At 41.5% G+C, this 12,674-nt stretch overlaps 1 protein-coding gene across 1 annotated transcript in view; it reads left to right on the top strand.

The window, feature by feature from the left end:
* The window catches only part of CNN3 (calponin 3), a 42,792-nt gene extending 30,456 nt beyond the window's left edge, over nucleotides 1-12,336 (top strand). The window contains exons 2-7 of the mRNA XM_083157052.1: nucleotides 3,657-3,778; nucleotides 4,777-4,843; nucleotides 7,262-7,399; nucleotides 8,042-8,158; nucleotides 8,955-9,101; nucleotides 9,740-12,336. Of these exons, the coding sequence (XP_083013178.1) occupies nucleotides 3,657-3,778; nucleotides 4,777-4,843; nucleotides 7,262-7,399; nucleotides 8,042-8,158; nucleotides 8,955-9,101; nucleotides 9,740-10,087 (939 nt within the window). The 3' untranslated portion in view covers nucleotides 10,088-12,336. The remainder of the gene's footprint in view (nucleotides 1-3,656; nucleotides 3,779-4,776; nucleotides 4,844-7,261; nucleotides 7,400-8,041; nucleotides 8,159-8,954; nucleotides 9,102-9,739) is intronic.
* Nucleotides 12,337-12,674: the final 338 nt, after the last annotated feature.

The raw sequence follows: 12,674 nt of genomic DNA, 5'->3' as shown, positions 1-12,674 counted from the left end.
TTATTTTTTTTATTTTTTGTATCTATATACCTTGACCCCTCGTTTTTGGGCACGGTGCCTTGCTGCACTTGGCACACTTATATTCTTACTCTATGCCCACTATAGTGAAGAATGAAAAACCACCTGTGTTTTGGAGAAAAAAAGGAAATGTTTATGTTGATGTAATGCATGTCGACCTTGTGCCTGTTGACATTAACTCAAGGTAAATATCTGAAAATGTCTCACCAGTCGGATAATTGAAGCAGAAGGTTTTGGTGCATCTTTGCCTGTTTTTTCCAGTGTTTGGGTAAAATTATTAGCAAATAGGCACAATAATTCTATAGTGTGTACTTCACTTTAGTTTTGGGATCAATGTCTCTAGTATTTGGCTCATAATGGAAAAAATCTGGCTTGTCCTGTGGGATGGTTGATATCGTGACCTCTGCTTTTCACTGGTTCATAATGTGGTAAACCGCACTTCTATGATAAGTGTGCGCCAAGTCTCAATAGTATTTCACCTGCTCCCAAAGTTGCTAGCTTTGTCTATACTTCGGGTTTTCATGTCTGATGAAGTACGGCCCATTGGGTAGTCTCTCAACTTTAATAAATAACACTTTGCCTCCCATGTTCTGATTTTGAAGACTACTGGATACATTAATACTGTTGAAAAATGCAGTAAATCTTTTCTTCCTGGGTCCTGCCCGTAGCAACCAATCCACTTCTACCTTTTTTATATAACATACTTGATGCATGCTAGTTTTTCATCTGATTGGTTGTTGTGGAAAGCTCCACTCTTTAGGTTGAGTGTGTTATCGGAGATCTGCCCTGTCTTGATAGTCCTAAGTAAACCCCATATGGCAGGCATTCCCAACCACGGTCCTCAAGGCACACCAACAGTGCAGGTTTTTGTGATATCCAGGCTTCAGCACAGATGGTTTAATCAGAATCACTCAGGTACTAATTAAGTCACCACTGCTCAAGCCTGGATATAACTAAAACCTGCACTGTTGGTGTGCCTTGAGGACCGTGGTTGGGAATGCCTGCCATATGGGGTCATTAGATCGATGGGTAAAAGGTAGACACTGGGTTTAGTCATTCGCATGTCAAAAGGTCATCATAAATCTACAAAATGGCAAATGTACCCCATTTTTTTAGCACAATCAGAGGAATCATGTGATCTTCGCTCTCCACACTTCGTGCAAGGTGGCTCGCTCGCATACCACTGCACCCACCACCAAATTGTAGATCAAGCAAAAGTTGGGGGAAAAAAAACTTGTGCCGATTCTTATCCTGTTGACTTTTTATGTCGACCTATACATTGGAACCTTTTAGCTTTTAATACATTTCCCCATTAGTATGAAAATTGCAGTTCAATCTTATTTTTAAATGGTCAACCTACCTAAAAAAAAAAAAAGCTACATAGAGGGGTATGAATTGTATTTTCTACACTAGTTGGTGCCATATTTGTGAGTCTACTATTCCTTCCAAATTGCATAAACCTGGATGAATTTGTAGTGCTTCCTATTACAGTAAAGCCTGCAGACCTCCCGTAACGAAAGTATGACAAGTGGAGAAGGTGCACAGCACAGCACAGATGAGCACCACATAAAACTGGCCATATTTTTACAGTTGCTAATCACTTAAAAATAAAAGTACATGTCACTCGTGATAGTTTGCAGTGTAATGTATGTATGGATTAGTTTTCCATTCTACTCCTGAGCGCTGTATAAATACTACAGGAAGTGGGACTACGTGCTTTATTCAGAGATTCCAACGAACCTGCCAAATGATCTGTTGCGTTTACTGTAATCCCAAGGATCATATAGACTGCTAAGCCTTGCATTGTTTCAGTATTATATGTGTACTTCTAGAAGCGATCAAGTACATATAGCACTACTACTACTTGGTCATATGATACTTCCTTAGTAATAACGCAGTTAAATGGCTGAGTATATGAAGTGGCCTGACAAAAAGCTTTTTACTAGAACAACTGTTATCTCCCCGCCGCCCCCCCCCCCCTTTTCAATAAATACAAACCAGTCTGTTGAGATTACACACACACACACACACCTGCTCTCGCAGGTAAGGGCCATTAGGTTTACCACTATTGGCTGACAGGCAATAGGTGGACACATGCAAAATGTCGATATGTAAATTGTTGGGAAAAGGTCAACACAAGTTTTTGGCAACAGACATTGTATAAGTGTATTGCGGCCCCTTGTATGGCTTGGCACACTATTATATCCTCCCTTTATGCCCACTGGGATGGTGATGTATGGACTTTTTGGATTAAAAAAAAAACACATCAACCTTTTTCATCATGACCATTTACACGTCGACCTTTTGTCAGTATCAATGTAAATCATGTCTTGTTTTTATTTTTCATGTCTACCTATGAACTCATACCCGCCCTTGCACATAAAGTATTATACCCTAGATTTTTATCAATAGAAAATCACCAGTTTGTTCCCCTGCAACACTGTACTTAATGTCACCAGATTTGCACCTTTTAGACATATACAAGCATTCTGTTAAAGCACCAATCCTGGCGATGCATACTTTTACACTTGTGATTATTACTTAATACATCGTAGTTGCAACATAATGCGACTAAGAAACTCAAGCAGACGGTACTGATGACGTGACACTTGTATATCCACTTTTTTTCCCTAAACAGGTTCTGGTCTGTACAAGTCTCTTATAGGAAATTAATCAGCAGTTACATTGTGTTGCAACCAACATGCATTTTATGCAAAAAATATATCTATAGCCCTAGAACTGGGGTAGCCAACCCTGGTCCTCGAGAGCTACCAACAGTGCATGTTTTGCAGGTCTCCTCACAGAATCACAAGTGAGCTAATTAGCTCCATCTGTGTATCTTTTAAAATGTGTCAGTGATTAATGGTTGCAGCTGTGCAGCAGCTAGGTTGTCTGGAAAATGTGCACTGTTGGTAGCTCTCGAGGGCTAGGGTTGGCTACCACTGCCCTAGAAGATTCTAACAAGACCTTCTGTGCCAAGAGGGGCTGTTTGGTGTGACTGCAGCAATCTAGTACGAGCCATATCTTCTTTTTAGATTAGTTTTACAATAACTAATCTTAAGGTCCCGACTTATCACATGCGAGGCAACACCCCGGCATCTTTTTTCCAAGCTTCGGTGTATCTTCCCCTATATATGAGCACAGGTGGCAGTGCCCTGTTCATGAGCTTACATATTTAAAGGAGGGTGATTGGTCAAAAGAGGAAAATGTAGGTTTAGGGTCAGGAGTGGTAGTCTTTGATGTGAGTGCAAGCTGGTGTATCTGGTAGATAGCCTTAGGTAAAGGTACAAATATATTTGCATGTATTGGGACAATTTATCCATTTTGCCTGATGACTAGCTCGGCGGACTGGGAAATGTAACATGCAATTAATCATCATTTTGCCAATTCTGACTGGTGGGTTCCCCACCGGATTGCCAAACAATATTGTCGGCTGATCAGGGAAACGATGAGGTGGGGCTTTTTGCATTTTCATACATTTCAATAGACATTGACCTTTGAGTTGAAGTGGTCATCACAGTAATATAAGGGATCAATTTTAATTCATTTGTTTTGAAGATCTGTTGATCTGGCCTTTCATAAATATGTGTACATTTTCTGTATATGCCATATACTAAGTGTAATGCCTTTTATTTCAGATTGCTCTGAAATATGACCCTCAAGTAGAGGAGGATCTGCGTCTTTGGATAGAGGAGGTCACTGGTATGAGGATTGGTGAAAACTTTCAGCTTGGACTGAGAGATGGCGTGATACTCTGCCAGTAAGTACTTCATTTTTGGTTTCAGTCTGTGTTTAAGGTAAACGAATTATAATAAAATGTAAGTTAATAACAGCCTGCATAGGTGTAGGACTTTGGGCAGTATTCAATGCAGGGGCGAGTGGCCGGTGAAGGGGTTAAACTGGGATCGAAGAATACTTGATAGTTGAATACTGACCGGGCAAGCGGTGACAGCAAGCAGGAAGCCCTGCTCGCTATCACCGCTCGCCCCGGCATTGAATACACCCCTTTGTGTGAGTGCCCATTTTTTTTAAATAACCAAATATTTACAAGGTAAAACCAACCTGTTTTTTGCTTTGTAAATGATAGGTGCTTTAAAAATACGGGCATTCTCCCATTCCCAAGTCCCGCACCTCCGGGTTCTTGCAGGCGATTACATTTTACCCATGATTTGGCAAATTTCATCTGTCTTTGAATTATTCAAATATCAAACTTTTTATTTGCAGCTTCCCCTTTAAGCCAAAGTAGAACAGTGTATAACCAGTTTGTGGAAATAAACCTCTTTTGTCTCAATAACTAGCGTTTTTTTTGTCTGCTGGAGTTGAAATGGAATATTTTTCCAATACAAAACATGCCTCCATTTTATATTGTGTATATTATTGCCCCTTTAAAATTCAGCTGCTGAAGATGCAGCAACTTTGTTGTACTAATGCCAAGCATAATAAATGTTATGTTTTGTCTTATACTGTGATCAGCAGACTCCTAATGCAAATATGTAATAAGAACATTAATGAAATAAAAATGTTTCCTTTGATTTTAAAAATAAATTGTAAGCTTCAAGATGTCCCAGTATCCTTCACCTGTTCAAATTCTTACCGCATTTAGTGAATTTTTTCCTAGATTATTCATACCTGAATTAGCATGATCTAGTATTAAATTAGCACTTCCTTTTGTCAGCTTTACCTCGCTATGAGATTTGTAGATTTACAAGTTCAATGTAGGAGTTGGGTTTTTTAAACTTTTATTCTTCTTTCCTTTAGTCTTATCAACAAGCTACATCCAGGGTCAATAAGGAAAATAAATGATGCCAAGATAAACTGGCACAAGGTAAGACTGGATTTGCTATTTTTTTTTTTATGTTGACGTGTTCTCTATCTAGTCGTGTGTGTGTGTGTTTTGTTTGTTTTTCTTTTGGTATGCCAAGGCGTCTTCAAAATATTTACTCTGTCAAGTTGATGGAAACCTAGTTTGTCGACAGATAAGTACCATATGGCCTATCGAGTCTGTCCTTCAGAATTACAGTATTACAGATCGGTTATTAGGGTTGGTTTAGTGATTTGGTTTAGGTTATTAGGAGTTGTGTGGTGAAATGTAACAGGATGAGAGATTCAGAAAGTGAGAGATTTGGTAAGAAATCTCCAGTTTTTTAAAGCGGTAATCATTTACACTGCAAAATCAAACTGGTTTTTGCAGTGTAAATGATTTTCGCTTTAAAAAAACTGCAGGTTTCTAACCGAATCTCTCATCCTATTAAATCTCACCCAAAGTGTTTGATATTAGGGTTAATGGTTAGATGCTATGGGGCAGATGTATCAAGCTTCCCTTAACGTTAGTATTTTAACGTTTCCCACTTCTCCTGGCATAACGCTCAGGAGCAGGGACAGTTTTCACCCTAATGTATTATCTTTAAGTTAGTGAGTAACGCTAATCGTTAACTCACCTTTTTTTCTGTCTGTTTTTTTTTTTTCGTCTCCAAGATAACGCCTCTGGCCTCATCTCCCCCTCCTCCCTGAAGCAGCTTCCCCTGTCCCCCTGGTAGGCGGCATATAGGGGCAGGTATCTTTAAATAATAAAAAAAAAAAGTTAGTTAAAAATCACTCCACCAGCTATTGGAGCTGGCAGGGAATCCGTGCGGCAATGTGGAAGCCGCAATCAGAGAGGGGTCCCTGCGGTGATGTGGATTAACTCGGCGGGGTCCCTGCACTGCATTGGAAATAACTAGTGCTATCCCCCGGGCGGTGGCGCGGGAAGCGCAGCTGGGTTTGAAACCACTTGCTGCACGATGGTTGGCTTGAGATTCAGCGGCAAGTGGTTTCAAAACCAGCTGCGCTTCCCGCGCCGCCGCCCGGGGGATAGCACTAGTTATTTCCAATGCAGTACAGGGACCCCGCCGAGTTAATCCACATCACCGCAGGGACCCCTCTCTGCGATCAGTTTCCGAAGCTCTCCAGCCACCGCCGCTGCTGCATCTCCTCCCATGCCGCCAGCATGCCGGCACCAGTACACAGCATGTTGCTGCTGCTGGCTTCCCTGCACCTCTCCCCCCTTCCATTTGTTTAGTTTTTCCGTTCCCCCCCCCCCCCCACCCTTCGATCCGCCAGCATGCAGACAATTGTCTCCTGTCAACATGCTGGCACTGGCGGCTGTCCTGCTCCAGTTCCCCCCCCCCCCCCACAGCTCTCCGATCGCGCACTGTACCCCGCTGTTTTAATATACTGTGCCGCAGGGTCCCCAAGAGAGCGGACCGGGCGGGCAGATGCTGTCGACTTGCTAGCAGAGGAGATGCGGCGGGAGAGCTGTCAGAAATGACATTCAAAAGACCGGGCGGGTGGCTGATGATTGGCTGAGAGCTAAGCCAATCATCAGCCGCCCGCCCAGTTTAAAAAAAAAACAAAAAAACCCCCCAGTGTTGACCTAATGACCCTGTCGACCTAAGGCCTGTTGATCATCAGTGTTCAACCCAATTTATGTCGACCTAGTGACCGTACACTAGTGAGAGGGTGTCTTTTCTACAAGATGCAGTATGGGAAAAGTGCATGAAAAAGTTGAGAGACCTTCCTGGACCCTTCAAAAGTGACTATTACTCCTATAGTGAGTTGTTAGCTGGAATTACTCCTATAGTGAGTTGTTAGTGGGAATACATTCGGGATGCCAGCAGTCAGGAGACAGGTGGCATCCCTAGAATCCTGACAGAAGTGCAGTAAGTATACTTACCCTCCCTACCCAATGGATAGCTAACACAAACCCCTTCCCCATTGTTAGAGCCCAGCAGCCTAACCACCACCCATTTGACTGACAACCGAACCAAGTGTACAGACTGTTACCAGATTGCCCGTGCACACAGCCAGATGTGCTGCAATGTCGGCCACGGGATGCGCTGCATGGCGGACACAATATGTGAACAGCGTTGTTAAGACATATTTCATATATAGTATAAGTGTTGATGGTTGCACAACGTACATATTTTTTTAATATATAATGTGTGTGTGTGTATGTCTAGTGTCTGATTGTGTGTCTCTGAAACACTGTCATCTGTTGGCAGCGAGTGAAACAACATTTTTCTCTCTCAAATGCACAAACACAGAGGCAATCACAAGGTAGCGGACTAGCTTTCAAAGCATTTGCTTTGAGCAGGCTTACTAGTTGTATTATGTGTGTGTAAATACCTCTCCCAAATCATTGATTACTATACAGATATATATGAAGGTTGAATGCACATTGTGTAACCTGGTCATTGTTCTACAGCTGGAGAACATCGGGAACTTCATTAAAGCCATACAGGATTATGGGATGAAGCCGCATGACATTTTCGAAGCTAATGATCTTTTTGAGAATGGAAACATGACCCAAGTACAGATCTCCCTGGCAGCTCTGACTGGTCTGGTAAGCGTGCTGGACTCTGCTAGACATTTGGCTATGATAAATCTTGGACTACAACCAGGAACACGACGTACCAGTATCTCAGTCTAGTCTCGTTACAGTGTGGGTGTTGAGGGACATAATCTAAGGTCCCAATTTACCAAATTTGCTTGTAGAGACTCTTCTAATGCAGCTTCCAAATACAAATCTTACTTTGTCTCTCTGAAACTCCTCACCATCTCCTGTCCGGAGGGGAATGGACATCTCCATTCTTAGTAGACCTGGAGCCACAGCAATGACGTTTTATTTTCATCATTTAAATGTGATTAACTTAAGTATACATAGAGCCATGGAGACTCCTTGGCTTCAAGCTACTGTTCTCTGCATGGAGCCTCACATTATTATAGGGGTTGGAAAATACTTGTTCTGTGAAGGTAATCTGCTTTCTCTTACTTCAGTAAGATCTTGACTGTATATTCCTAGGTAGGCTTTCATTAAAGCATGTATACTGATTACTGTAGGCGCATTCAGTCAAAACCTGTCAGGTTCAGCATATAACGCATGGATTCACATTGCGTACTGACATTACATTCTTGTTGTCTTAGAATTTAACTGTAAGTTTGCCAAAAATCCCAGTTTTAATGCACAAATGCGCTCTCATTCTAGGCAAAAACAAAAGGTTTTCACACGACAGTGGACATTGGGGTCAAGTATGCAGAAAAGCACAGACGGCAATTTGATGATGAGAAACTAAAAGCTGGACAGAGCGTCATTGGCTTACAGGTAACATCTGGAGTAGGAACGTTCCGATGCTGAATGCAGCAGCCTCTTTACTCTGGAAGATTTATATACCTAGCCCCTCACTGCTGCTGAGCTCGTCTCGTCTGAAAACGGTTTATACAAGAGTCCGGTCATTTTATAGTCAGTCCATAATTTGCCCATAATCCGATAAACCATGAAGATTGGTGGCACTGTCCTGGATGTGTGGTGACCTTCATTCCTAGAGAATATTGGCAAAGCCCTTAAAATGCGTGGTGATTTCTATGTTGTACTCTATGTTGTACATAACCATTCAGTATGCGCACTCAAACATGAGTATTCATCTGAAAGGGTAAAGAGGCACTGATTGATGGATATCCTATGATATCTCAGGCAACACATTGCAAAATATTTTTCAGTTATGCACAATTGAACATATCTCAAGAAAACAGTGTATTCTTAGTGCATGTATTCACTGGTATTTGTCAGATGGTGTTAGTATTTGATATAGACACTGGCACAATTAATTCATAAGAATTCCCTGCTATATGCAGACTATTTGTCTATAAAGTACACACAGAATATATTAGTACAAATTGCCTCTTAAGAGTGAGTAAACCATTTCAGCACAGGTGACTTAATTAGTACTTAAGCTATATAACCATCTGTGCTGGGAATGACGCCCGCACATACTTACTATAGATAGATAGACTCCTATCACTGTAACTTTCCAGGCAATACATCAAAACAAATGAATATGTTTGCGTTTAAAGCCCTGAATGTGACTGCTTATGTCTCTACTTTTCCACTTCTCCTATAGATGGGAACCAACAAATGTGCAAGTCAAGCTGGTATGACTGCCTACGGTACCAGAAGGCATCTGTATGATCCAAAGATGCAAACTGATAAGCCATTTGATCAGACCACAATAAGCTTACAGATGGGGACAAACAAAGGTGCCAGCCAGGTAAATTTGATTTCTAAATCAGATGATCTTTGTCTACTAAAAGCCGTCCATCATTAATTGCCCTAAGCTTCAAAAATTATAAAATGGAGAGTGATAAACATCCAGCAAATCAGCTCCTACCTGACCTGTCACAGTTTGAAAAATGTCAGACAGGAGCTGATTGGTTGGTTGTTTATCACTCTCCATTTTATTACTTTAGGAGCTTAGTGCATCTGGCCCTTACGGCCAGATGTACTAAGCTTCAAAAGTGATAAAATGGAGAGTGATAAACAGCTATCCAATCAGCTCCTACCTGATATGTCACAGACTGTGTTTGAAAAATGTCAGAAAGGAGCTGATTGGCTGGCTGTTTATCACTTTCCATTTTATCACTTTTGAAGCTTAGTACATCTGGCCCTATAGTGAGGGGAAAGTTGTGCCTGGTCCTTTCTGGGGGCCAATCCTGTGTGGAGAACATCGCTTCTGTATCTGTTTGTTATGGCCACATTGTTATGTTATGGCAGCTCAGGTACTATATAGTCGTCACTGGTGTGGTTTTGCTCCTTACGAATTTGGTCCCAATATTGGTTGACAGGATTACAGTAACGCATTAACAATTTTTAATAACCAATCCTTTTCTATTGTAACCTCCCTATTAGGCGGGCATGCCTGCACCGGGGACAAGACGGGATATTTATGATCAGAAAGGAATTCTGCAGCCATTGGATAACTCCACAATTTCCTTACAAATGGGCACTAACAAAGTGGCATCCCAGAAAGGAATGAGCGTGTATGGCCTTGGGCGACAAGTGTATGACCCCAAGTACTGTGCTGCCCCAACTGAACCCATCATACACAATGGCAGCCAAGGAACTGGAACAAACGGCTCAGAAATCAGCGACAGTGATTACCAGGCAGAGTACCCCGAAGACTACCCTGGAGAGTACCCCGACGATTACCCTAGAGATTACCATGGGCAGTACAGTGATCAGGGCATAGATTATTAGGTTTCTAGTCTAATCAGTATTAGTTCCTTATTTTATTCTATGAACACCAAGCTAGCCTTGTGTCCTTTTATCTGTCTTCCTTAAACATTACTATGCTTTAATATGGAAAGAAAATTTGCCTTATGTACATTCCTTTTTTATTTGATTTTCTGCCCCTAGTTGCCTTGTAGTGCTGAGATGGAGGTTGTACTGCAGCGTTACCAAGACATTGCATATGAAGTAAAAGGAATACTGTGAATAATGAAGGGAGATTTTGTACAGTCAGTCATGCCCTATTGGGACGATGCATTTTTTGCTACACATATCATGGTGCATGCTAGGATCATAAAACTCTACAGTGCTTTGTATCTTACTACATGCCATTGATACACGAGACCAATATAATAATGGATGAGGTAACTTTTTTTTTTTTTTTTAACATGAGTTTTACATTTCTTTTCTACTATTTTGTCTACACTATATCGGTTTATCCCTGAAATGTACAGCATGCAGAACCAGTATCATGTGAGGTCCGCCTATCCGGTCACTGAGCGCTATGGTCAGTGAGGTTTTAGGCCTGTAGTGCCTTGTGATGGAATGTAGTCATAAGCTGAATATCGGTTCAGCCTACAGTGTAGCTCCCTCGTCTGTGTGGCTGATGGGCCCACTTTTAGCAAGTAATTGCTTTGATAGCTGTAAGTGTTCTAATCCTGGCCTTGACCCTTTCCCTTGGGACCACTTGTGAACAACGTTGCATCATGGGATTAATGGTAGGACACCATTTGAAGATACTGCACCTTGCTATGTGACAAGTGCAGATAAACACCGTGACGTTGCTACAGCTTTAGAAATATAAAATTGTATTTTTTAATGGCAGACTATCTATTTTCCAGTGGTTGTTTTTTTTTTAACGACACTCTTTCTCCATACTTTAGCAGTCATATCCCATATAATCCAGACTCCCCATCTAATTGTACAGTGTTGTGTATATACCTATACAACAGCAGTCTTAACTCCTAAACATGAACATGGAATGTCCAAGCTTGTATAGTGACCATGGCTATAGCATAGAGATGTAAGCATTTATACACTCGCTTCATACCACCCAAGTAGTTTACCAGCCAATGTTGTACGTTTGTGTCCGGGCTTCCTATAGAGACCTGGAACTAGTGCTTTCTGCTGGATGCAACGTTCTTCTTAATGGCAATTACAACATTTCTTTGCATTTTAATAGCTTTTGGGTATATTTATTCAAGTGATTTTCAAATGTGGAGGAGTTGCCAATAGCAACTAATCGGATAATTATTTATCTAGCGTCTTCTAGAAGATAATAGCTAGACTCTGTGGGCAACAGCTTCACTTTTTAAAACCACACTTTGTTAAATACACCCCTTTGTGACTGAAAGGACAGTGCTGTTCCTGCTGTTTCAGTGGCAGACCAGTGGGCTGTGTGGGAATTTCCCCAGTTAGAAGCAGGATGTTGGCAAATGAGGGGATTTCTGTATGTGAAGGATTTAGTTGTTCTGGAAGAGATGATTGCAGTCCATGCTGGGTACCAGTTTACGGCCTATACCCTAGCAGCTGTTTTCCCGGGGACTAATGTCGCCACTCTGACTGACTCACTGCAGTTAGGTCTCTGGCTCAGAGTGCATTGAGAGGCAGCATACTGATGATTGATATTCGCCAAGAAAATCATTACCGTCATTGTGACCTGGGCATAGGATGCGATTTACATACTTTTGTATTTCAGCAGGAACTCTTCCAAGGTTAAATAGTGTTTTAGTTTACTCTGCACCTATCCCTACTGATCTTAATGTGCACACAGCATTCCAGAATGTAAATGGTAATTCATGTTCTAACCTGGCAGGGTGTGGCTGACCATTGCGGGACCACATAATCAGTGATGCGGAGCGTGCAGAACACATGTTCCCTGTGTTCATGGTCTGGCAGCTGCCAGGAAAGCCCTGCACGTTTAAAGCTGCTCTATAATGCTTAACTTGCCTTCAAAAAGGGAGTCAGTCCAAAGATCTGGACATAATGTTTTCACTGCCCCAAGGTTCTACAGCAGATTGTGCTGAGGGCATCTTTAGGGCATCAAAACCTTAAAATGACAGTACATTAACAATTTTTGTGCCATATTCTACCCATGTAGATGTGCTTGGTTTCTTTTTTGTTTGTGTATTTATTGCCACATTTCTCAGCATAAACTGATCCCAGTGTATTTTTTTTTTTATAAATAATTTTTTTTTATTTTATTTTTTTCCCGACTCAACTCGTTTCAGTGTCCTTTTTTGTTTTGGTTTACGTTGTTTTTTAGACTGCATTACTAACCAATCCTTTTTCTTACAGGAGAAATACAGTAACATGATGTAGATAAACCTAAATGGCTTTATCAAGCAAATGAAATTGTTATTGCGTTCTGATTAGGCTGTGGAGATGGTGGCAATGCTGCTGCTAGTGCTATAGGCCAACTAGAGTTGGTGGCTTCTAATGTGTTTGGTGTATTCAGATGGCAGTGCTGCTATTAGCCACCAGCTCGGATTAGTCTATAGATCTTACTGCTCTGCTACCATCTCTGTAGGCCAAACAGAATGCAGTAGCAGTCCCC

The sequence above is a fragment of the Crinia signifera genome, chromosome 8, assembly GCF_055691185.1.
Source record: "Crinia signifera chromosome 8, ASM5569118v1, whole genome shotgun sequence".
NCBI lineage: Eukaryota > Metazoa > Chordata > Amphibia > Anura > Myobatrachidae > Crinia > Crinia signifera.
This window is presented reverse-complemented; position numbering and strand designations above follow the sequence as displayed.